Source organism: Polyodon spathula, chromosome 1 (assembly GCF_017654505.1).
Source record: "Polyodon spathula isolate WHYD16114869_AA chromosome 1, ASM1765450v1, whole genome shotgun sequence".
Taxonomy (NCBI): domain Eukaryota; kingdom Metazoa; phylum Chordata; class Actinopteri; order Acipenseriformes; family Polyodontidae; genus Polyodon; species Polyodon spathula.
The window spans coordinates 27,378,370-27,403,112 of record NC_054534.1 but is presented as its reverse complement, the minus strand read 5'-3'; the positions used below and the strand labels follow the sequence as shown (position 1 = coordinate 27,403,112).

General features: G+C 37.2%; 1 protein-coding gene across 2 annotated transcripts in view; it reads left to right on the top strand.

Moving 5' to 3' along the window:
* The window catches only part of LOC121316683 (PH and SEC7 domain-containing protein 3-like), a 126,096-nt gene that overhangs the window by 22,907 nt on the left and 78,446 nt on the right, over positions 1–24,743 (top strand). Inside the window, exons 1-4 of one of the 2 annotated variants that reach the window (XM_041251753.1) lie at positions 3,792–4,024; positions 11,985–12,096; positions 20,156–21,209; positions 22,588–23,064. In XM_041251753.1, the coding sequence (XP_041107687.1) occupies positions 4,004–4,024; positions 11,985–12,096; positions 20,156–21,209; positions 22,588–23,064 (1,664 nt within the window). In that variant the 5' untranslated portion in view covers positions 3,792–4,003. Of the gene's footprint in view, positions 1–3,791; positions 4,025–11,984; positions 12,097–20,155; positions 21,210–22,587; positions 23,065–24,743 lie in introns of those variants that run through there. The other variant, XM_041251745.1, reaches the window with a different exon arrangement.

The following is a 24,743-nucleotide window of genomic DNA, read 5'->3' as shown; positions in this document are numbered from 1 at the left end:
TTGTTGACTGCTCAGTTTGTTTAGCTTGTGTTTCATATTTGTGCCTCTCTGCCCCTCTACAAACTACAGCAGGACATTAAAAATTGAACCTGCAATCCATTGTTGCCCAGGGAAGCAAAACATATGTAAACAAAGATGTATTTATTATAATAGGGTGGAAGCAATTTCACTCACCAAGTAAAATGACGGAGGAAGTGCAAGACTACTATTATGATACCTGAGATTTTATATAGATAGATAGATATGATGTGTACATGCTAGTTTGTGTGTGTGTTTGTGTGTCTGTGTATTTACCCTGGCAGTGCTGTTCAGAGAATTAGAAGTGAAAAATCCTGTTCACTGACTACAGAAATATTTAACAGGAGCAGAGCTGAATCACTGGAAGCAGTTTTACCAGCAGTTATATCACTTTCCCGGCTGTAGCTGGTAGCCTTGCGGTACTACACTTTTATTTAACACATAAACAAAGAAACAAAGGCACAAGGACCAAAAACAAAAACCTCCGCCACCAACAACCACACTATTTACACCGGCAGGGCTTCCAGGACGGTACATGTAAACAAACACTACTCTTACAGTTCAGCATAAAAACCATTACAAAGACCAGAACAATCATACAGCAAAAAGTATGTCAAACTAAACTCATCACGCAATCAGTCTAGTCTAAGGAAACAAAACACAAGTGCGTCTTTTCTCAGGTTGTTTTGTCTGAACGCGTCAGTATAGTTATCATATAGTATTTTTGACAGAAATGAAAAGTCTGATAATTATAATGGTTTGATGTGTTTTTAAATAATCAGTTTTATTAAAAACATAATTGTACTCACTGGAAATGGATCCTTGATATTTGTATCCGGTTTGTCGATTCCAAAGCAGGAAACAGGGTTTCAAAGGCCCTATCCACACTACATAACCGATCTCGAGAACCGTACGCACCCGTCCACACACAATGCCTTTAAAACGGCTTGAAAGGTGCTAAATATGGTTAGCCTCTAACACAGCGTCTAATACCATACTCGAGACCACCTCAGGGGGTAATCTCGAGTCCGGTTCTAATTAAGCGATAGAGCCTGTTGATTACATACTTGCCAACTTTTCAAAATACAAAATCGGCTGATTTTTTGGGGGTCGGGGGCAGCTGTGCTGAATTAAGATTATGCATATATATATATATATATATAATATATATATATATATATATATATATATATATATATATAGTGAGATAGCAGGGAGGGGGTTAAAATCCTTCCCTGCTAAAAAACCTTGTGAGAATGCACATTTGGGTGTTATGGGGTTTAATTGTGTAATTGTTTTATTGTTTAGTAATCCCCTGCACCTGGTAGTAATTGTAAATTAGAGCCAGGTGCAGGTTATTTAAGAGAGGCAGCCAGTCTGTTCCAGGCTGCTGCTGAGAAGAGCCTGACTGTGTGAGTGAGCAGTTGTATCGAGGTATTGTGTGAGGGTGTGTTTTTGAATGTTTGTGGCAGGTAAACTGTTTAGCCATCCTGCGTGATAGTTAGGTTCCTGTTTATGTTTAGTGAGTGCTCCAAATAGTGCTAGATGTTTGTTTTGTGTGTATTTCATTTTTGTGTTTATTAAAAGTGCGCGTGAGTGCTGTTTCAGTACAATCCTGTGTGTTGGGTCGTGATTCAGAAGGGAGAAGAACCTGTGAGAGCCTGTGTGGCGAGCAAAAAGGTGGCACATATATTGTAAACGATCCTCACACTCACGGAGTTCATTGCCCCTTTAAGACCAGACCCAGGACACAGAAATGGAATTGCTTTAGCGCTGACGTTCACTTTTAATAAACACCAATCAAATAAATTAAACAAAACAGAAACAAACACCTAGCTCTCTCTTGGAGCTCTAACTAACATTAACGGGAACATAACTAAACATTCAGGACGGCTAAGCCGTTTACCTGACACCAACACCAAATACAAACTCACATGGGCTTCACTCCGTACTTCACCTTCGATACGACTGGACACACACACACTTAGTAGGGCTCTTCACTCAGCAGCCTGGAACAGACTGGCTGCCTCTCTTAAATACCCTGCACCTGGCTCTAATTTACAACTACCATCAGGTGAACGGGATTATTAAACAATTACACAATTAAACCCCATAATACCCAAATGTGCATTCTCACAAGGTTTTTAGCAGGGAAGGATTTTAACCCCCTCCCTGGTACCTTACTATATATATATATATATATATATATATATATAGTAGCATTTCAGGGTATACAAAAGGGAAGCAGATGACCACAGCAAGATCTCATTTAGATGTTTATTAAGGTCAGCGTCAGGACACCACAACACAGCCCAGAGCTGCTCAGAGGCAGCTCCTAAATAAAGATCCCCCCCCCTGCCCCCCGAGCCCTATTGGCTTGCACACACACACACAAGGGCACATTTACATAGACACTGACCAATCGTTCAGGCCCTCAGTCCAGCGCAAGCAGCTGACTAGTGGAATCAAACACAAATCACAATACAGCAAACACAGACCCAATCTACGAGGCTGCACTGTGCATATGACACCCCAGGCAGCGCGAGAGCACTGCCTAGACACAAAACACTCTTTACTCACAGTCATGCAGGGTGACACACAAACACACACTCTTACCACAGATGCTATGATGTATAACGATAGCATATATATATATTAATATATATATATATATATATATATATATATATATATTGATTTCAGCGTCTGATCATGTCAGGCAGTACTTTTTATTCGATACAGCAGTACTGACAGAAGGTCTCAACTCCTTAACACCTGAATGTTCTGGAGAAAATATGTAATTCACTACTTGATATAAATCAAGGTTGTAAAATCAATTTTTGTAACATTGGACATTATCTTGATGTGTTCAGACTCTTTTGGCTTTTGTTCTTTAAAAATAATCATAATTTTTATATAGCACTTTTCATAGAGGACCACCATCACAAAGCGCTATACAAGACACCAGACTAGGGTGTGTGAACTATGCATCAGCTGCAGTCACAAGAACGTCTCACTGGAGGTTAAGTGACTTGCTCAGTTTCATACAGCAGCTGAGCTGGAACTTAAACCGGGTCCTACCTAGTTGCAAGCCATTTCGTTAACTGCTGGACCACACAGCCTCAAATATATGTTTAATTAAAAACATATATTTAAAATTGAGTGCACCAATTACACGAACTTAGTTGGTGATTCCCGGTGTATAATCACTGATTTAAATTCAATGTAAGTTTACAGTGTAGACAGGAAATGGGTTTCAGTCGCTTACATTCTTAACCACTGAGGACACTGCCACAACACAACAGTATCCTGATTTCCTCCGTTCCAAACCTTTAGTTTAAGCAAACACAACAAACCCATTCATTACTTCAGTCCTGCCGTTTAGACCTCGTACCATCAAAAACGTGTCTAGCTCACATCAAAACCACCCAAATAAAACCTCGTCGGGGGAAAGGTAGAACTGGGGGGCATTTTTATAGGAATGTACCAAGTGTCACTATGTCTGAGGGGGAGTGGAGTTAGAAAAACAAATATGTTAAGATAAACAAGCCGGTCAAAGTGTAAGGGTGGAAAAGCCATACTAACTCGCAAACGAAAAGGCAATACTGAAGTCTGAAGGAGAGCTATGTTCGGTAAGTACCATTTTGCCCATGAAAAAGAATACTGTCGCCGATATACCTTAGGCTACAGAGAAATGCATACTCTCTCACAGCCCTTGAATTCTCCTGGAATGAACCGTCACGCCTACCCGTTCCCTTCCTTACTTTATTGACATTGCCGGAGGTAATCTGACAATGTTTTGTATGTCACGATTAAAATGTAGGCCAGCGTTGCCTGGAAGGAACACCACGAGACTTTTGTATGTTTAGCAACAAATGGGTCTCTTTATGCATCTCAGAGATGTGAGCAATTAAGAAATGGTGCTGTTAGAGCGATCTACACAGTGAAAACGAAGAGTTGGCAGTCAGATATTACATAAAGGGATATGGAAGAGGGTAATGATGGGGTAAGCCACTCTGCATTATTTATTTACCGTACTTTTACCTTCTTGTATTGTAAGCTGAGACTCGTGGCTTGACTTCTGCAGCTACTAAAGTTGTAACATTGCGTGTAACGCAGCTTTCTTCCAGTTTGTATTATCCTAAGAAAAAAGAAATATTGTGATCATGGTAAAACATGGATGTGGTAGTTTATTTATTTATTTGTTTATTTATTTGTTATTTGTAGTTATATAATAAATACAGCATACAAACGTAATCTGTTATATTCTCCTGATTGGACATTTACAAAAGACTAATGCGCATGGCTGGTGAAAACAAGTACTTGTCACTTAAGTTTGCGTAATCATAATGAATAAAGTGTATGATATTTTAATATTCTAACAAAAACACCGGTACGGTTTATAGTAACTATACTAGTACCAGTACTGTATGTAATATTTGCTCACAATCAGCATTAACCTAGTCATACTGTAAAAGTAGTAAGGGGTCTCTTCATTTCAGTATGTACTGTCAAATAGGGACGGTAGCCTGGAACATTTACATAGATTACTTATTCCTATACAATGTGAAAACAATGCAATAAAATGTAAGGTGGAAAAGAAACATAGCTAGAACTTACTGTAGTTGTAACAATACAAAGTGTGTTCTTCTCCATCGTGAGAATAGTTAAATAGAAAGAATCTGTTACACAGTCCTCAGTATTTCTCCCCAAGTGTGTCGTTCCTCCCTCAGTTAGCGCAGTTTAATTAACAGGGACTTGCTCTGATGGGTTTCATCACAACTGTATGTCTATTTCAGGATTTAATTTTTTACAATTGACAATTTCTGTAGGACAGGCTTTGCCTTATTAAAGAAATGATTATAAGGGTATTCTTTCTTCACAGTAGTGGAGCATCTTTATTTTATGCAGCAAAGGGCCACATTATTTTAAATATTGAATAATACCAGAGCATGTTACATAAACAGGATATAGTAATTGATAATACAAAGCAAGGATTTTTTTTTTTTTTTTTTATTTGTTAATAGCCAGTTTTTACGCCCTGAGCATGCGTTCTTGTATGGCTGCTGTACATGCCAGGATTATTTTGTTTCCTTTCGTCCCATATATCATAAAACACTGTTTTGACAGTTTGAACTGTGTCTTTGGATTGTGCACTCAACTTAGTAGGAAAAACATCCCCATTATGAACAGGCTCTGTCTCTTACAGCTCAGACATTTTCCCCAGTGATTTGCATATTTGGGCGTCTAAAGGGGCATCTTGTGATTATGGATATGTGTTAAGTTTGGGAAACAATATTAATTTGTAAAACAGCTGTTCTTGGTGAATCACATTACTGTATGTGACTGCACTCAGATATGCCTTGACATTCATATATTAAAACCAAACAGAAAGAAGGCTCATCTCCATCTGTACCAACCTGTGTAACTGACAATATGCTGTTGACATCACTGGAAACTCAAATGTACTGTACAATATCATACTTAACACAAACCACTTATTAAACACTAACCCATACATCTGAAGATAATACTGGCTCTACTGTGGATATTATTTCTAACGACACAATTCTGCTGCATTCAGTATTTCTGACCTTTGAATACAAAATAACTTTTTAAAACTATTTTAGATTCACTTGTATTGCTTATTTTAACATTAAACTGTATTCCACCCGTCTCCTCGTTTGCTGTGTGTATTGTAACTGATGTAGTACAGGCCTTTTCAATCTAGGAATCAGCGTGGGCTGAACAGTCCTCTATTGCTTAGACAATATTTCATCCACAAATGAGGGCATCAGCTCTGCCAGTTATCAGAGATGTTCTTGCTCTAGAACAATTGCAATGTGAGCCTTATGGGTCCAGAGTGTGCAGTACAGAAACACAAATGTAGTGTTTTAAAACACTGCAGTTCAGCTTTCTTAAATGCCTGGTTTATTGTACAGTATACTCACTTGTTTACTGTAAACCCCTTTTGAATAGCCAACATCTGTTTAAAGGTCATGCAGTACATTTAGTGTTTTTATTTTTAAACTTTTAAAGTGACACTGGTGTCTGATTTTTGTATTTTTTAAATTTTATTATGAATGTAAATGGCCTACAGGTAAAGTTAACCATTACAGAGTTTTTCTTCAATCTTCTTATTTCTGCTGCATAAACAATGTGTTGCCTCGCAGAACAGCTGGGAAGGTTCTTGCTGCACAGAAAGAATTGCCAAGCTAAGACTTTAATATGATGCAAATTATCTCAATGTCATGCATAAACTTGCTTTTCTTCACATCAGCACTAAATTGCCCCTAAGTTGATGAAAACTGGCTCTGAACAACAGAGTTCTGTAGTGTGCTCTTGTATGGATTCTTCTTTTAATGTTAGACTAAACCGTTCAGGTGGGTTCACAATAAACATCTTACAGTATGTATTATTTACAAATACAAATACAATTTTTTAGTCACTAAGTACAGCAGATTACAAACTGCTGAGGTGTTGCATGCTGTCTAGTACATTATTTTTAACGTCCAATGAGGAACCTTGGCGGATAACACACAATATCCTATATGGGAAATATGAAAATATGATGTAAACTTAGCAATTAAGTGCTATTTAAATTTCGTTCATTTACTGTGCAGTCAGAGAAAATATGTATTTTAGGATACTGGTTTGGGTAAGTAAAATATGACTGGTGTGTATACGTTTTATAGCATTAACAAGTGATGATTATTATTATTATTATTATTATTATTATTATTATTATTATTATTATTATTATTCATTTTTTAGCAGATGTCGTTATCCAGGTTGACTTACAGTTGTTACAAAGTAACACAATAACACCTTACAGCTCAGAGCCGTTATAAAGTATAGCAAAATCAGTAGAAAATAAGATCAAATTCAATAAGAGCAAAATAAAGAATACAGAAAAAAATGATATTTAAGTGAATTCAACTGAGAGCAGTTAAACTTATAGTAAAGCTATTTGCTTATAAGAGTACATTTCATTAAGAGCACATACTAAGTACAATAAATGGATAAGAACGATTTAAAATAAGAGCAATTACAAAAAGCGTGGATACATTTAGGAGTAAAATCAACTACATGATACAGAAAATAGTTATAATTAAGAGCAGTAGTATATTACAGCAAAATATGGGGCAGTTCAGTGCAAGTACTGGTACAATTAGGTGCATTCTAGTCCAGTGTGGTCCAGAGTTGAGAGGTTTACCGATGCTGTCTGAACAGGTGTGTCTTGAGACACCGGAAGGTGGTCAGGGACTGAGCAGTCCTAATATCTGTGGGTAGGCCGTTCCACCACTGAGGGGCAAGGGTAGAGAAGGAGCGGGCTCTGGAAGCGGGGAATGGTGGGGGCATAAAGCTAGTCTTTCAGTGGTGGAGGAGTGAGAGGGTTTGTAGGGAGAAATGGAGGGAACAGAAAGGTCGAGGCAGCGATAGGTGAGTACAAGAGTTTTGAATTGGATGTGAGCGGCGATAGAGAGTGGAGCATTGAGAGAAACGAGGAAAGGAAAAGACAAGGCGAGCAGCAGTTATGGATAAGCAGGAGTGGATGGATAGCAGAAGCAGGGAGGGCGGCCAGGAGGGAGTTGCAGTAGTCAAGGCGGGACAGTACCAGGGCCTGAAGTAGGAGCTGCTTGGAGTAGTTAGAGAGGAAGGGGCAAATTCTGGATATGTTGCTGAGGGGTCATGCCATATGAAATCAATCAAAAAACTGCAATTTTTCACGTGACCACCTCATTTTGATAAACTTTGGCACATATTATTGTCTTTGGAAGAAATGGTTACACTGAACTGTAGGCCTGAGTGACCTCCCATTCATGACCTAATTTGGACACCCACCCTACCTTTACATGGTACATGGAAATGCTGATCAGACCCCCATATTCTTCTGCATGCAAAGCTATACCACACTTTGCAAAAAGGGAGAAAAACAGGTGCAAGTAATCGCGACTGGAAATGAGAAGCAGTGCATAACTGTAATGCTCGGTGTGTTAGCAGACGAATGGCCGCTTACTGCATCCAAACGTCATTTTCTTATATGTTTAATTTAGGTTGTATCTTTGTAAGTGCATCTTTATATGATGGTTTAGTTTTTCCTCAGATATGGTATATATGACAATATATAGCTGATCGTCCATTCCAATAGAACACGTAATGCAGTGTTACAGTATTCTGTTCTGAGTGCTGAGTTTCAACAGCCATAACTTTACACAAGTGGAACAATGCAAGTCCTGGCATACAGTACAGTAACAATCAAAATGTGTCTTTAATGGAATGAAGAGAAAGTGAAATCAGAAGCAGCTGTAGGGGTTGGTAGAAATCTCCTGACTAGCATTAAAGGTATTGACTGACAGTTAACTGAAAGCAGATAGCAATCAATGTGATCCCAGATGTAGGGGCCTACTGTAATGTGTGTCACTTCAAATATTCCAATTTGTCTACTGAGGCAAAATATTTCAAACAGCACAATTTCCACACTTGAAAAAGAGAAGCGCTGTCTGCTCTTTAATTAATTTGTACCTTTCAGCATTTTCTACTCATTCTTCTGGAATTGTAGTGCCCTTAACTTTACATAACATGTCCTAGTGTGTTTTAATCCATGCACATGTTGCATCATTCTGTAATCCACATTTCAGCTGTCGTTCACTGCACAAGTTTGAACAAAAGAAAACCTTTAGTTTGATTTATTACACTGCTGTTTTTCTGTAATCACAGAGTGAATGCGCAATAAGAGATTTAAATGTTGCATTGATGGGACTTTGCCACCATTGCGCAAGTAGCCATTGTAAAATGAACATTAGCTATGTAAAATATTAGAGAAACCTATGGTACCAAAGGGGAAATGTACTTTTAAATGCAAGTAAAACACTAGTGTTGAAAAGATTTTTCAACAAGTCACACATTTTGCATTCGGTGAACTTGTTTTTTTATTTTGACAAACCCTTGTTTTTGAGAAGAATGGGTCATCCACACGTCGCATGTCTTTTTACACACAAACAGCAATGCTGCTTAATGAAGACAAACAATAATTAACCCTAATGAGTCATTTCCATTTTAATTTGACGTACAGTAAACTGCGCAAAAGTTGTAACTCTCTGGTAGCTGAAAGACTTTCTATACACAGTTACAAAGGGATATCTGTTATACATTATCAACTGATAAAAACTGCCACAAGGATGAGACACAGAGAGCGCTTTGGGTAGAGACTGTAGATGAAAAATGCCAAAGCAAGCCCCCAGTACAGTATCCTGTACAGGACTTCTGAATGGAACTTGGCATTTTAACCCTTTGAATGCTTCTGGAAGATTGACTTTGCTGTCAGAAAGTACACTCTGCAGCGGTCAGAAACTGCAGCTGCCTCAGCAACACGGGAGTCGCAGGACCTTTCATTGAAGAGTGATTGACAGGTTTGAGACTTAAAACTCTGTTACTGGGAATGCTTGATAAGAAAAAAAAAAACAAAAAAAACAGTCACACCTATAAAAATGTACAGTTATAGACCAAAACTTAACTCATGTGTGAGCTAAACAGTTTTCGTGTTGCATGTCTGCAAGTGTTGTGGTTTAATACAGCTACAGGCCTGTAATAACTGTAAGTATGCTACTGTTTGATATTTTAATAAAAAGGGGTTAAATACTTTATTAGTGCTTTAGAATTCAGACATACAATACTCAAGTGTTTGAGTAACAATTACCCAAATGACTGCTTAGATGTGAAATTGGCATCCTGAATGTTTGTGAAACTCTGGGCAATGGCCTGTACAATCTCAAGGCTCCTTACGAAGTCATGACAACAGCATTCCCAGGGAGTACTGAGGCAGCCATGGCAGCCTTAAAACACAGGCGTAAGCATCTGCTCTCATTTCACATTTGAGAATGTCTAATCCATGTAGTCACCATGGTTTCTTCTGTATTGTTTAAAATAACTGCATTACCTCTAATAAATCCTGATCACAAAATTTAAAAGGGGAGAAAAACATAGCTAGCAAATAAAGGTACACCAAACAGTTAGCTTCAGCTCTGCCCCCACTGCAGGAACCCTCTTCTAAAACACCCTCTGTAAATATATTGTGGGATTTAAAATCCCCTGAATTAATTCCTGTTCTAAATTTAGCACTAACAACCCAGATTTTTTACACATGGTGGTTGTGTACTTGGTTAGTGAGACCCAGAGTTGTGAGTCTTCAGCAGATCCATCTCAGGATTGCAGGTAGAACAAAGGAGCTGGCTTTCCAGCTCCTTCATATAGCATGTGGCCAGGGCTAATTGATAATCAATAAATCAGTTAACACCTGGCCACAAAAAAAACCCAAACAAAATACAGTACGCTATTTACTTGTGCAAGGTCTCAGCCCTGCCATAATCTTGTTATAATTTCTTTGAAATGTAAAGTCACATCAGCTGCAATGAAAGAAGTATACCACTTGGGACAGATTTTTATATTTGTATTAAATTGTGCCCTAGTCTTTAACAAATGAAAAAAACCTCGGTTGTGTCCTAGTCTTCCACATTAAACCAGTACTGTAGCATTAACAATTGGAATTTCCTTTTTATAACTACCCGTTTGTTAATCCTAATAAGATGTCTTTAAGTGTGGCAATAAAAGGGTAGGAATATCAAATAATAATAACCTTGTTTTTTTCTCAGAGAGGATTTGAAAAATACATATTTACCCTAAATTACATACAATATGGGAGGTACTGTTGGCTTTGTTTCCAGGTCCTGATACAATGGAAATCAAGTCATATTTTTTCTACAAAAGCATCCTATTTACAGAGCTGCACATTTAAACCCCACCAGATGTGTGGGGTAACTGTTTTTGATACTGTACTACAGTACATACTGTAGGACCAGTTTAATCTGGCTTGAATGCACTTTACCGGGCTTGGTTCTGCAGTTCTCAGAGGGAGAGGGTTGGAGGGCTGTGCCTCCAAACTGTTGTATATTATGACAAGATAAAAAATAACGTGCCATTAACCTACTGAAATCATCATCAAAGAGGAACTTATCAATCTGTTCGTCTTTACAAATTTTATAAATTCTGTTAAAAATAAATATTGCTTTTGCACATTTTCTTAACAAATACAGTAGTGCTAGGAGAAGAAACGTTAACTGAAGTAGTCTTCGTAAAGATTTTTTCTGATGACTTATTAAATGTATCCTACCTGCTGTTCTGCTCAGTACAGTAAGTGCCTAACCTGTTACTTCAGAGATGGAAATGAGACTCCCATTGCATAGCAGTTTGGCAGTCCTTTTTGTTGTGAGTTCATCTGTGTTTTTAATGAGGCAAACCACAGAGACATCAAGTTCAGACTGACCTAATGAAATGGCTATGCAATGGGTGTTTTATTTCCTTCCCTGTACATTCAACACATTAAATAGCGGCAGTACTGATCAATGTCATACAATAACTGCTAACTTTGAATGTCCCTGTGTGAAATATCTTTAAGTAATTGTCACTAGAAACTGTGACCCAGCAAAGACTGGGCAATTCAATACCAGTGCAATCTTACTGTAGATCATTAAAGTAGAACACAAATATATAGGCCTATTTAAGAAAAAGAAAACCGGTAATATATCTCATGTATATTTTGATGTATTATTCTGAATGTATCTTTATGTACAGTACCGGTTTGTTATGAAATGGCATCAAAGGTGTAAAAACCGATGGAAATGGAAAAAAAAAAAAAACAGTCAGAATACATATGTGTAATTTAGGCAGCTGGTCGTTTTGGTAATTTGTATGTGCTCAAGACAAAATTGGTTAGTTTGTTCTAAAATAATTAGGGGCTGTCCATTCAGTTTATGAGGAGCAGTTTCAGTCTATTAGAAACTGTTTGTGACGGTATGTTTAAACTGCCCTTTCAGGTTTGTTCTATCAGTTTTGCTAGATACGATATTAGACACATTTTAGTTTTTAATTGTTTATATACTGTTTAAATTAACTTCTTTCCTTTACAGGCAGAAACATTTGTTTGGGTCAAAAGCACGTCACCACATGCACAAAGTGTGGCAAAGGCCAAATATGAGTTTCTTTTTGGAAAAGTAGAGGAGGCTACCCCATCAGACAGCGGTATGTATTTTATTTTTAAAGCCTTATTTTGCATAATAATACTTGCTATTTTCACAAAAACAACTGTACATTTATTCTGTTTTCACAGAAATGCTGTTCTTAATTCTATCCAAAATATGTAAATTAAAAGGGATACTTTATATAGTTTCATAATATTTTATTATTATTCATGTGTATTCTCTGGCATTCTCTATTGTTGTTTCTGTTTAAATAAAAGAAAAAAAAAGTTATAAATAAAAAAATACTTAGACATCTTTAAATCATTTTAAGATATCTCAAAGTGTTTTTGAGATGTCTTTAAATAATTCAATTTAACATAATCTAAATAACTTCCTGTTCATTTAGAAATATCTCAAAATGATTTAGAGAAGTGGTTTTCAAACTTTTAAGGTCCTCCACCCCTTTCCAAATAATGTACTCTACGGCATACCCCCATCTGAGATAGGGTCATACCTTTGAAAGCTGGAAAAAACGGTGCAAATACACCGACAAAAAATACTATGTAAAATGATTTCAAAATCCAAACTCCAATAAGTATGCTGAAACAAGTCCAAATTAAGAGTCCAATCGCTGCTTTAAAACGCTAACCTTGAAGGATTTCCCCACAAGCCTTCATGTTTTTATTTATCTTATCTCTGAACGTGTAGGGTTCTCTGTAATTTGTACTGTATGTTCTGTAACTAGTGTTAACCATTACCCATTTCACTTGTGATTTGCCATTCCCCTTAACTGTCGCTGCCTGGACAGTGCAGGAGAGACTAGTCACTAGCCCTACTCACTATGATATGTATAATGCACAGCAAAGGTCACAAGTAGTAGCTTGTTTAGTTTTTTTACATTTTTAGTTTCTGTTTCAGTTCTAATAGTTTTAAATGTTTCACAAAAATAATAATCCTAAACAGCACAGTAACTGTAAATTTATCGTTTTATAAGATTTATACTTCTATGTCTTGATACATTGTTAACACTATCATTTAATATTAAATGTGAAAATGAATGTACAATTTTAATTAAAGACAAAAGCAAAATGTAAGGATGACCGTACAGTTAATAATAAGTTATGTCTGCTTTTTTTCATTGGAAATGTGTATGGAGTTGAAATGTTTTGGTGTATTCAAAGTAGTTTTACAACATTTGTTTCTGCTTTTTCCTTTGTAAAATATGTATTTAAGTTCAGATTCTGGAAAGCAAAACCAAGAGAACTCCCAAGTACATGTACTGATTTCTACCTTTACCTAGTTATGTACAAAGCATGTACGCAAACCTTCAGCGAGTCAACCTTTACGTCGGTTTTGAAGGATGTCACCTGCAGCGTTTTTCTTTTCGGGGTCATTACAGAAATACAAAGGTACAGGGTATGTAAATGTGTTTATTAGTTTGGAGTCTTTACAGTACATGATCAGTTATTCAGATTTTAGAGTCAAGATTAGTCAAAGATGCTCGAGAGGCACTCCATTCAAGCATTGTGCAATAGTGAAAGCTTCATAAAATAGCCAAGTGGAAATGAGTCCAAAGGTGGTGATGGATAGAGAAAGAGCAGAAAGTACCTGGCTTTATTATTCTGCCTCTCCACACTTTTCTTTTAAAGGACCTGCATCTGAAAAGGGTAATTCAGTCATCAATATTTTCCCTTGAGCAGTGGCTGAAAGTCATACAACACTTAGCTTTGCTAATTGGGTTTGTGCCTAAAATCGCACTGCTAAATTTGATTAGAAATTTGAATCTGTCAGGTTTCCTGTAAAAGCACTACAATGAAAAAAAAAACCCAACAAAACAGGCACAGCATGAAGTTTGTGTTTCGGATAAATAGGCCAGTCTGGTGTCTATTAGTCATCCTTTTCCATTGGTTTTCACCAGGGGACATTTATAAAATTCCTGGTCTGCTAATGGTATAGTTTGTGTTTCTGTAACCGTGCACATTGTTACCCAGTCCACGTGCCCGAGTTTACTCTTGATTTGACAATTATTAGAAAAGTGCCAGACTAAGGTATCAAATAGTTTCAGCTGTTAAATCTGTTTATGTGGAACAGCAGTGTCAGAGGCGGGGAAGCTGCTAATCCTCTTCACCAGGCACGCCCAGCTGCAGCAATAACTGAAGTCATGTGCAAACCAAAACCTTTGAAACACAATGCTGGAAATAGTATTTTGAATATTTCAAGTACCAAAAAGGAACAATATAAAAGTACCAGTACATTTTGCAGGTGGAACGGTATTCTGGTATGGTTTTGAAAAGATTAATGGCAGACAAATCTGATTATATTATTATTTATTATTATTATTATTATTATTATTATTATTATTATTATTATGAATACTATAGATTTTGTTTAATGCAGTTAGTATTGCATATACCTCTATGTTCAGTCTTGTTCTACAGTACACTGCTGAGGAGCAAATAAAAGCCCCATTCATGACACCCAACCATTTTAAGTTTCTATCATATTAGTATAATCAGAAACAACATTTGAGTTGTAATGCTTGCTTAAGGGTTATTTCTCCGTATGAGCAATAACTAGCTTGGCACACATTAGATCATTAACACTCGATAGGTTTTTCTGAATATGGCTAAAATATATTTGACAGTGATCGTCTGTCTATGGGTTGCCAGTATATCAACACTCTTAGTGCATAATCGACAGGCCATGGCACATTCACTTCTACTTACCCATAAATTAAAATGTTAAAACAATTAAAAGGGTCAAGTGAGGAAACACTAAAATACACATTTTGGACCACAGAAATAATGTCCACCATATGGACTATTCCATTACAATACAAAAGTACATACATCTATTGTTTTTTATTAGAAAAAAAATAAAACATGAATACAATATAAAATGATCATTCATGAGTTATTGCTATGTAATTAAAGATGCTATTGAGCATATCAGGTGTCCTGAACACTGCTCCGAGGAGAGTGATTTGTAAAAACGCTATGATTCACAATTGAAAGTTAACGTTTTATGCAGGTGTAGTGGAATGGATGAATCCAGGACCTCATTATACAGGGCTTGCAATTACAGCTATTGGAGGGAAATCTGTTACTGAATTCAAGAAATTACAAAAACATGCAAGCTGTCATCATCTTCCTGTGCAAGGAGCAGAGCGAAGTCAGAGCTGCTTTTTTGCACTTCATCAGTAAAATGGATGTACTTATTTGTTATCTACAGTGAAACATACATTTCAAATTCGGCTATACAGTAACAGTCATGCCTAGAAGAACAAATGCTGCTATTTTCATTTGTTTAAGCTGCCTTTGAGATATGAGGATTTTTAAGCTTAATATCATTTGATGGGTTAGAAATGCAGAGGCAACTGCATTCTACTGTGGTAAACACTGCCATCTAGTGAATAATTGATTAGTTGTATTTTACAGAGTAATAAAAACAAGGTTAAGTCAATTTAGCTCATCATTATTATTATTATTATTATTATTATTATTATTATAGTTGTGTCTGGTTTTGTCTAAGTGTTGTATTGCTCTACATTATAGCAGGTACATTCTTTTGCTGAAATTGAACTCCTGAGGAGGATTATTTTATTAATTTGGGAGATAATAAGGATACTGATTATGCTTTTAAAATATATGTACCTCTCATTAGTAGCAATATTATCACTGATCCCTTCTTTTCTTGTTGATTTTTGATTCTTTGCTTGTATAGACAGTAATTACCGGTAGTTAAAATGTATAATAAACAGATTTTTCAAAGACAACACTATAGAAGTTGCAAGTGTTTCCTGGTACAAAATCACTTCCTGTTCTAGCTCCAGTCAGGCCATGTGACTTACTGTAAAGTTACAGTATGCTGCTGTTACCAGCCTGTGGCAAAGTGGCTGCTAATTATGTGCAGAGGTGATGCAATGCAAGAATAATCACAGACAGACAATTTGTAATCTGGTTTGGAAAAGGACGTTTATTTGTAAATACTGGTCTGGCGACCAAACAGTAAGCGCCTGTATACACACCAATGTGTAAAGCACAGAGATAGAAAAGACAGGGATTGCAGCCCAGATAATAAACACGTTATCCGCCCCACAATAATACTAGCCACGGTCACCAGTCCGGGTGCGTGCAGTAGGGCTCATGGTGGATGATAACAATTTATTTGTGACTGGAATGAAGTGCTGTTCCATCCTTGTGCTGGCTCAAGGCGATAGACCCGGATGCGTGTTAGCTGTCTGGTGGGTTACAAACAAATACAATTACTAACAAGCACAAACAAACAAAACACTCATGAATATTCTTTTTATAACAGTCGTTACTGCATCTCTCACGGTCCTTCTAGTTTAAATGCAAAACCAAGCGAAGGAGTAGATTGCGATTCTCCGGCCCCTTCTATGCTGTCACACATGACCTCTTGGTAAACGATTGCAGCTGTCTCTACAATCTGCAGCTGCTACGTCGTTTCCCTTCCAGGTCAATACGTTCTTGCAACGAAGTCTCGCCTTCATTATATTTCTGTCACAGAGCCAAATGATGATGTTGCCAAATCTATAAGCAAAATTATGTCTGTATCACAAAAAACCCCACAAATAATCCATGCAGGAGACAACTTTTTTGACAATGTAGTGTACATATTAAAGTTGGAAATGTAAACGTAATGTAAACAGTCAAATTTAAATGACAGAAACTAAACAAACATTTACAGTACTGTGGTGCTAAACTTTTAGCATCGCTGGTACACCGACAGTGCACAGGTTTGTGTGTCATTCTAGCAGTAGTACTGGAACTTCTTAAGATCCCTTGGAGTGGTTGATAGTTCTATAATCTTTTTTAAATGGAATACTCTGGAATATCTGACATTTTGATTAAAAACTGTAAAGTCATTCCTCTGGATTTCAGCCAAGTGTGAAAAAAAACCCAAAAACAAACAATTTGTGTGCAGTAATACATTCAGTTGACATGAGCATTGTGAGTGATAAGATACTGTGCTGGGGCCTTAAGGATCATAGGTGTGTATGCTGTGAGAGCATTCTGCATGGTAGGTTTACCTGTAATACTATTGCTACATTAATGTGTGTGAGCTTGCCGACCGCATACTTTTTTTGTATGTTTTCTTCTTGTATGGATGTTTGATTCAAAGACAGATTTTGTATTGATTTGAACATTTGTATATATCTTCGTAATGGTAAACTTGCGCAATTGAAGATTGTTTTATATAACAAATTGTTCTGTAAAACACTGATAACACCTGTACTCTGGCTATTAATAGATCTGTGAGCGTGGTCATTTTCCAGCACACATTGCTGTTAGGCCCCCCTCAAGCTTCATTTCTCTTCAAATTAAAAAATGTGTACAATACAGAAATGTTAGGGACTTGGTCAGAAAATTGAATTCAGTGAATTAGAGGAAACATGTAGGCCTACATACTGCACATGTGGATTTTATAAATGTATTTCTTTATTTTACAAATACTGAAGCAAAAATGTATTCACACATTAATAATTTATGCAGTGTTTAAAGTATGTTTTAGACGGCAAGAATGTTAATTAAAAACAATAACCCTTTACACTCCAAGCAATTTTCACCTATTGTTGCCAAATTGCCTTTCCCTTGTAAAAAACGCATTTCTGAATGTCCTAGAAGCATGTTATTTATAGCAAAATTTAAAGCACAAATTTGTATTTCATATTATGTTGGAATCTGGAATAAAAAGTGCTTCCTAGACTCTCACAGATGATAAAATGTGAAGAAAAAAAAAGAAAACATTTACAAAAATTATCATTTTTTTCTAAAATAAACCATGAAAACATGTATATCGAAGTTTATATGATAGTCCTATATGTTGGGAAGTTCCACACAAAATTTCAGCCCAATAGCACCAAAAATGACCAGAATACCAGAATTATGTGCGCATGGCTCTAAAATCCATGTTTGGCCGAGTATCGCATCGAATTGGGTCTTGAATTGAAGCCTGACTCCTCTTCTTTGGAACAAGCAAAGAATCATTGCTGACAGACTTTCCTGGTGAGAGCTACAAAGCAAAAGGTAACTGGCCCACCGGTGGGCAAAATCCCTTATACCGGAGCCTAAAGGGTTAAGCAAAGCCATGCGATGTAAACCTTGAGAGCACTAATCAGATACTTCATGTTTTCATTTGGAAATACGCCGCTCAGAAAAGGAATGCTATGCCTTTATTCAGGTTTTTATTTTAAATACATGGGATCAGAGTTGCAGGTTGCCACTTCTGAGATGTGGATTCTCCTAAAAGAAAAAGGCCAAATTAATTCAGTAGTCTAGGCTAGTTAAAAATACATTTCTTCTGATTGGTGGAGAATAAGTAGTTTTGTTTATAGCTGTTGTTAGTATATATGAGACATGGGTTTTATTGAGATCCTGCCTTAATATAAAATATATGATAAATACAGTTTGTATATATATTGTGAAGGATTGGTTAGGAAAAGAATTAAATGTGAAAGGAGAATGGAAACTAACTGGATGGTAAACAAAGTAATTAAGTCTGGTTTGGAATAAACACGTCTTGTTTGGATGAGACCATACAGGGGGGCATTAGGACCCAGTAGAGGTTACTGGAGTCGGAACCAACTCCAGGCTAATTCAATGAACTAATTAATTATGTTTAAAAGGGTGTGTTTCAGTGTGGGTGATGGTAGGAGTTTGGTTGGAGAGATAGAGATAGAGATAGAGATAGAGATAGAGATATTGGAAAACGTATTTGGATTACAATTTGGTTTTGGTGACGAGGTAACAGGCTTAGCCTGCCTTGTTATTAGTTAGGGAAACATTTGTTTAGCTAGGGCCTGAGATCGGGTTAGGTTTTGTTTTGTTTTGTTTATTTATTTTTGTTGTAAATAATAAACGCACGCTATGGCATTTCCTGGCATCCTGTGTCTAAAAGTGTTTATTTGAAGAAGAAAAACGTGTGACCAGAGGGCAATCCATCACAATATACAGTGGTTTGCAGAATAATAATAAACCAATAATGTCACATTTTGTTGAATTACAAATAATGTATGCACAGTTTTTCAAACTAACTCTTTATTCAAAGCTGTAGTGGTTAAACTGAACACTTATATGAGGAGGAGGTTAAATGTCAGCAAAACTTGCAAAGAAAATATACAAAATTTACTAGTTGCATAAGTATTCAGCCCCTTAAGTTAGTACTTGGTAGAAGCACGTTTTGCAGCAATTACTGCTATGAGTCTTTTTGGATAGGTCTCTACTAGCTTTGCACAGTAGGATGGTGAAATTTATGCCCATTCTTCACAGGAAAATTGCTCCAGTTCTGATAAGTTTGTTTGGGATCATCGATGGGCTGCAATTGTCAAGTCTCGCCATAAATTTTCGATTGGATTCAAGTCAGGACTTTGACTGGGCCACTCAAGAACATTAATTCTCCTCTTGTTCATCCACTCCAGTGTGGCTTTGGCTTTGTACTTCGGGTCATTGTCCTGCTGAAATGTGAATTTCCTCCCTAGTTTTGGTTGCGTCAAACAGGTTTTCGTCAAGGATTTGCCTATACTTTGCACCATCCATTCGCCCCTCTAGCCTGACAAGCTTCCCAGTCCCTGCTGAAGAGAAGCATCCCAGTAACCACTATGTGAGTTGCAGCATGAAAGTCTTTATATACCTCAGGGAGTTAAACCACTTTGAGTACACACAGGCGGATACCATGTCACTAATTTTGTGACCTTTCAATCAAATCATTTGCACTTGAGCTGATTTAGTAAAGGGATTGAATACTTATGCAACCAAGATTAATATTTCTTTCTCCAAATATTACTTATTTATATTCTATATGCATTTTTTAACTTTATCAATGTACATGTGAAATCTAATTTGAAAGCGTCTTAGAGTAGGCTCAGGTGCCAACAAAATTTGAAAACTTTGCAAACTTATACACACACACACACACACACAGAGTACATTACACTCTGCAGTCCCTGTGGCCTCCTGGCCTGCCCAAGCTGATGTAATGTAAGTTGTAGTTTGTTCCTGTTTCTTAAAATATTGAATCTCTTCGTATTTTTCCACTTTTGTATGAACCATTGTTCTTCTACAGTGTTTTAGTCTAATGTCTGTGTTTTATATTTGCAGTTTCAAGAGGAAGCTACCACCTTCCACCTGAGCAGGGCAGCAGTGCTGCTGCTAATGCATTCTCTGAGTATGGCCCAGTTGACGGGACTGGAGATGAGCCATCTGAACAGCCGATGGCTTTGGCTAATGAGACAGGAAATGCACACATACTAACTATTCTGCCAAATGAGCGGCAAGATGTTATTTTGGATATAAAATCAGAAAAACCATGCAGGGCTGCCAGAGCACCCCCAACGATGATATCCTTTAATGGAGCTAGTGGTGAGCAATTGGACATGGCTAATCAGGTTCAGTCGTCAACTGACATAGATCAAAGTATGGAAACTTCTAGTCTGAAAAAACCTGCTGATCTACTTTTGAAATCAAGACTGATTTCTGAACTAAATACTGAGGTACTGACCAAGGATACAGTCTGTTCTGCTATGACTATGGAAAAAGAGCTTGTTTCCACAAGTGGAGAGGTGAAAAGAGACAGGCTAAAAGCTCTCTCAAGCCAAGAAAAACTAGCAGAAATACTTGCTCAAGCTGAATTAACATCTGGACCGGAGCCCGTGTTACCCACGGAAGGAGAGCTGGGTGAAGGAGTTGTTAAAGAAACGAAAACTGAGACACCGACTGCTGCTGCTGAAGACAGACAAGAACTCGAGGAGGCTGTGGATGAATCTTGTAAAATACTTGCTGAAATTCCAGGAATCTTCACTGCCTTCTTGGATGGAGCACACATCAGAGAAAAAACACCTAAAAAAATAAGGTTTTTGGAAAATAAAATAGATGCTTCAGATTGTCTAAAGATGTGCGAGGACCTTGTACAGCAAACCTCAGATATGATCTTAGAGCTTGAAGGTGAAAAGGAGTGCTCCACCATGGTCCTGGAGGCAAATGGACCAATGGGAAGTCATGAAGGTGCAGCGTGGTTTGAGAAGAGCACAGGTTCAGATATTGTGTTTCCTGCCTCTAAACTGGACATGGGAGAAGATGAGGTGTTTGGGAGGATTCCAGAAGTAAATGTTGAGAGCCCAGAGAGTGAAGTGACACCTGACATATGCCAAGCCAGGTAATTTTATTTTGTCCTTATTTCTTTATAAATTCAGTACCTACTCGTTATACTCTTTTTGTAAGAATAGAAATTCAATTCAATCAACATTGTACCATAAAAGAGAAAATGTATTATCAGAAAGTGTAGCGAGACATTTCAAAAGCTTTTAGTATACTGTATTGACTGTACAATGAAGACTGGGCAGTGAAATGTGGGGGAGTGCCGGTGAAATCGCAGCAGTCCCAAGCAGTATTTCAAGCCTTACAGTAACAAAGAAACCTCTATTAAAATAGTGATAGTAAACGTGTATCTGCTTAGACTGCCAGACAATGACATACTGTTTAATACTGTATGTCTACAAGAGCTTGATTGCAGTGAACCACTGGTTCAGGCTCTAAGCATTGCCAGGTTCTATACCTACTCAAGTAATTATACTGAACATTGTAGGAACATTTGTAATTGAAACCTCAGAACATACGTCTTGGTATTAATTCTAATTTAAAGTTGAGTATATTGATATAGTGCCAAACATCCACATGTTTGCTTTGCAAAAATTGGCAAATTATGCAACTTTATCATAGTTACCTTTTTTCTTCTTTTCGATGAACAAAATTGTGCATATTTCCTGTGCAACAATAAACAGCATTTTAGCTTGCCTTCCTTCTGCTGTACTTGTAAATGAAAACCATTGTTCCCATAAATTATCACAAGTCACTAAACAATAACAGTGCCGTATTGTGAGAAATGTAAATTAAAATATGGCTAATCTATAAACACTTTTTGATGGAAACCATTTTTTAAGTAACCTTAATCCAGATTAAACAGTAGAAGAATGTTAAAAAGAACATTTTTGATCCCAAACTGAACTACAATCAAACGGCTTCTGCCACAGTTTGCTGTTAGAGATGGTAGAATCCCCTGTAGTGTACTCTGTTATTCTCTGTACTATACATTCCAGATGTGGCCATTAAAAATAAATCCACTAAGAATGGAATATGCAACCGTGCATTACTGTGTCCTCTTGAGACTCCAGGGGCTGTTAGTATGTCTTTCATGCTACAGTACAATAAATTATGTGTATGTACTTAAAAGCAAGAAAGTAATCAGGGTAATTTACAATTCAGTGGAAGAGACCTCCTGCATACTGTTTATTATAACAAAATCTGGGGACACCTTAATTGAACTGTATTACTGTGGAAGAGGACAGATTTGATGGAAAACAATAACAAACGTGCTAGGTAACATGATCCATCTTGATATGGAATCAAAGAATGAATGGAAAGAAAAAACAGAACTTACCTTAAACAACACAAAGCTGTCTGTATTGAAAACTAAAAGAAATACTTAAGTTACGGTGTTGAAACTGAGGCATGTTTGTTTTGGTGTAATATTGCAGGACCAATGATAGTCAAGAAAACCCACAGTTGACATCGCAGGGTGAGGAAGCAACCGATGTGTTTAGTTCGCAGTTTGAAAGCATTTTGGAATCACACTGGTCAAAGGGCACTTTGCACAGCAGCATGGAATCCCTGGATGCCCCCTCTTCTGCTGATGAGTCCGAAATGCACTTCAATTTCAACATGCCCCTCACACCGATGATCCAGCAGCGCATCAAAGAGAGCAGCCGTCTCCAGGAGAGCACTCTGGAGGCAGGGCAGCATGAGATCCTGAGTGTGTCTACAGACAGTAGAACAGGCGAAGGGTATTTGGAGGTAACATCATCATACCTTGAGGTTAGGACTGGGTCTCCACTTAGTAACAGCAAATCTGACCACATTTTAGATACTACTTCTGTGGGTCCTGTTCAAAATGGAGTTCATGAGGATGTTGAAGACATCAAGAAAGATTCTAACTGGCTGCATAACCTTTTAAGGTAAGTACAATAGTTATGCCAAATTCTGCTATTTATTTTATCTTCTAATATGTATTCATGACACAGAAATGTAAAGAAATACCATTGGGATACCATTATAATACTTCTGTAATAACCATTAGAATCTATAACAGAATGCACAGCAATGGCAACACATGGTACAGTATTTGGAACGCTGGTCCTTATATGAACATACACTGGTATTGATTAGGTGCCATGGAACTACATATTGAACCACCGCAATGTCACTGAAGATCATTTAGTAAGGGTGGGTTAAAAGTAAATACATTAGTGTTGTAAAATGTTGTCAACTATTGTGGCAACTAAACCAGAACTGATCTTGTTTCTGCTGAGTAAACACAAGCTAAACAGTCCTCAGAATTAAGCATCTCCTTTGCAAATTGTTAATTTTTGTTGGCCTTTTTTAATATCACTGACAATTTCCAGATATCATATTCCCATTGCTGAGGATGATACCGCTGTCAAGTTGTTAAAAATATTTACAATGTTTGTAACACATTTGCTTTTCCTAGTTCTTACCAAATCAGTAGATTAACCTTGCGCTTTTTTAAACTAGATTCTGGTTGCATTGTAGACATGGTTGAGTGATTGCATACTTAAAGTTAAAAGTGGTGTGTTTGGTTTACCGGGCAGTTTGTAAGTTTGCTGTTCATAACTCTGAGGTTCTACTGTGCTGTACCGCAGGTCTATCTTCATTTCCCTGTGTAATGTTTCTTTTCTATTTCTCTGCTTTCTTTTGTATTACTATTATTCCATCCTTCCAGTAACCTCTCTATTTGGTACAGATATGAAATATCACAGTTACAATATCTTAACTAATGAATCCTTGTTGTTTCAAGTCACATAGATTCATACCTGTATCAAAATATTATCTAATTTTCCATCTGTGGCAAAGTGCCCCGCCCCTGTGTGTATTTTGTGTTGTGTGTTAATGTTGGTGTATAGTCCTTGGTACATGGGATATAAACGGGTCTGTGTAACACGAGTGTTTAAAATGTATATTTGTATTTATGCACGAGGATTGCACAGCACTTCACGTGCAAGTAAAATGTAATAACATGCGGGCACGGGGAATTGCAGTTTATTAATTCACGTGCAGTTGTACCGCGATTCCAATTGAATGATTGATTAGCAATCGAGTCTCGGTACAGCTGCATAAAAGCAGCATGTTTTAACTCACTCATGGTTGTGTGTTCGGTGAGTGGAGAATGGGATTGGAGACAGAGGTTATAATAATAATAGTAATAGTTAAAATATCAGCTCACTGTGTTTGTCTGTGTAGTCCGGTTTGTTTATCTCTCTAATTTGGCGAATGTGCTGTGTCCTGTGTTTTTGTTTGACTACCTTTTTATTTACTGTTCTGTTCATTCATTAAATGCTGAGCGAAACCAATCGTTCAGCTCCACCCAACTCCACCTCTCTCTCCAAACTCATCTTCCAGAGCCACAAACCCAGTGTGCAATATTGTAGGTTCCTTAAAGAAGATGTATGTAAATGACAGTGTTTCATACTGTAGCTTCTTCACCGAATGGACAAATCTCTGGTATAAACTGTAGGGATGTTAGAAAAAGGTAATCCAAATTAAGATACATTGTGAATAATGTGGCCATGGTTTCATTAAGCAGTCTTCCTCACAAGTACAATAGATCCCAGAAGGT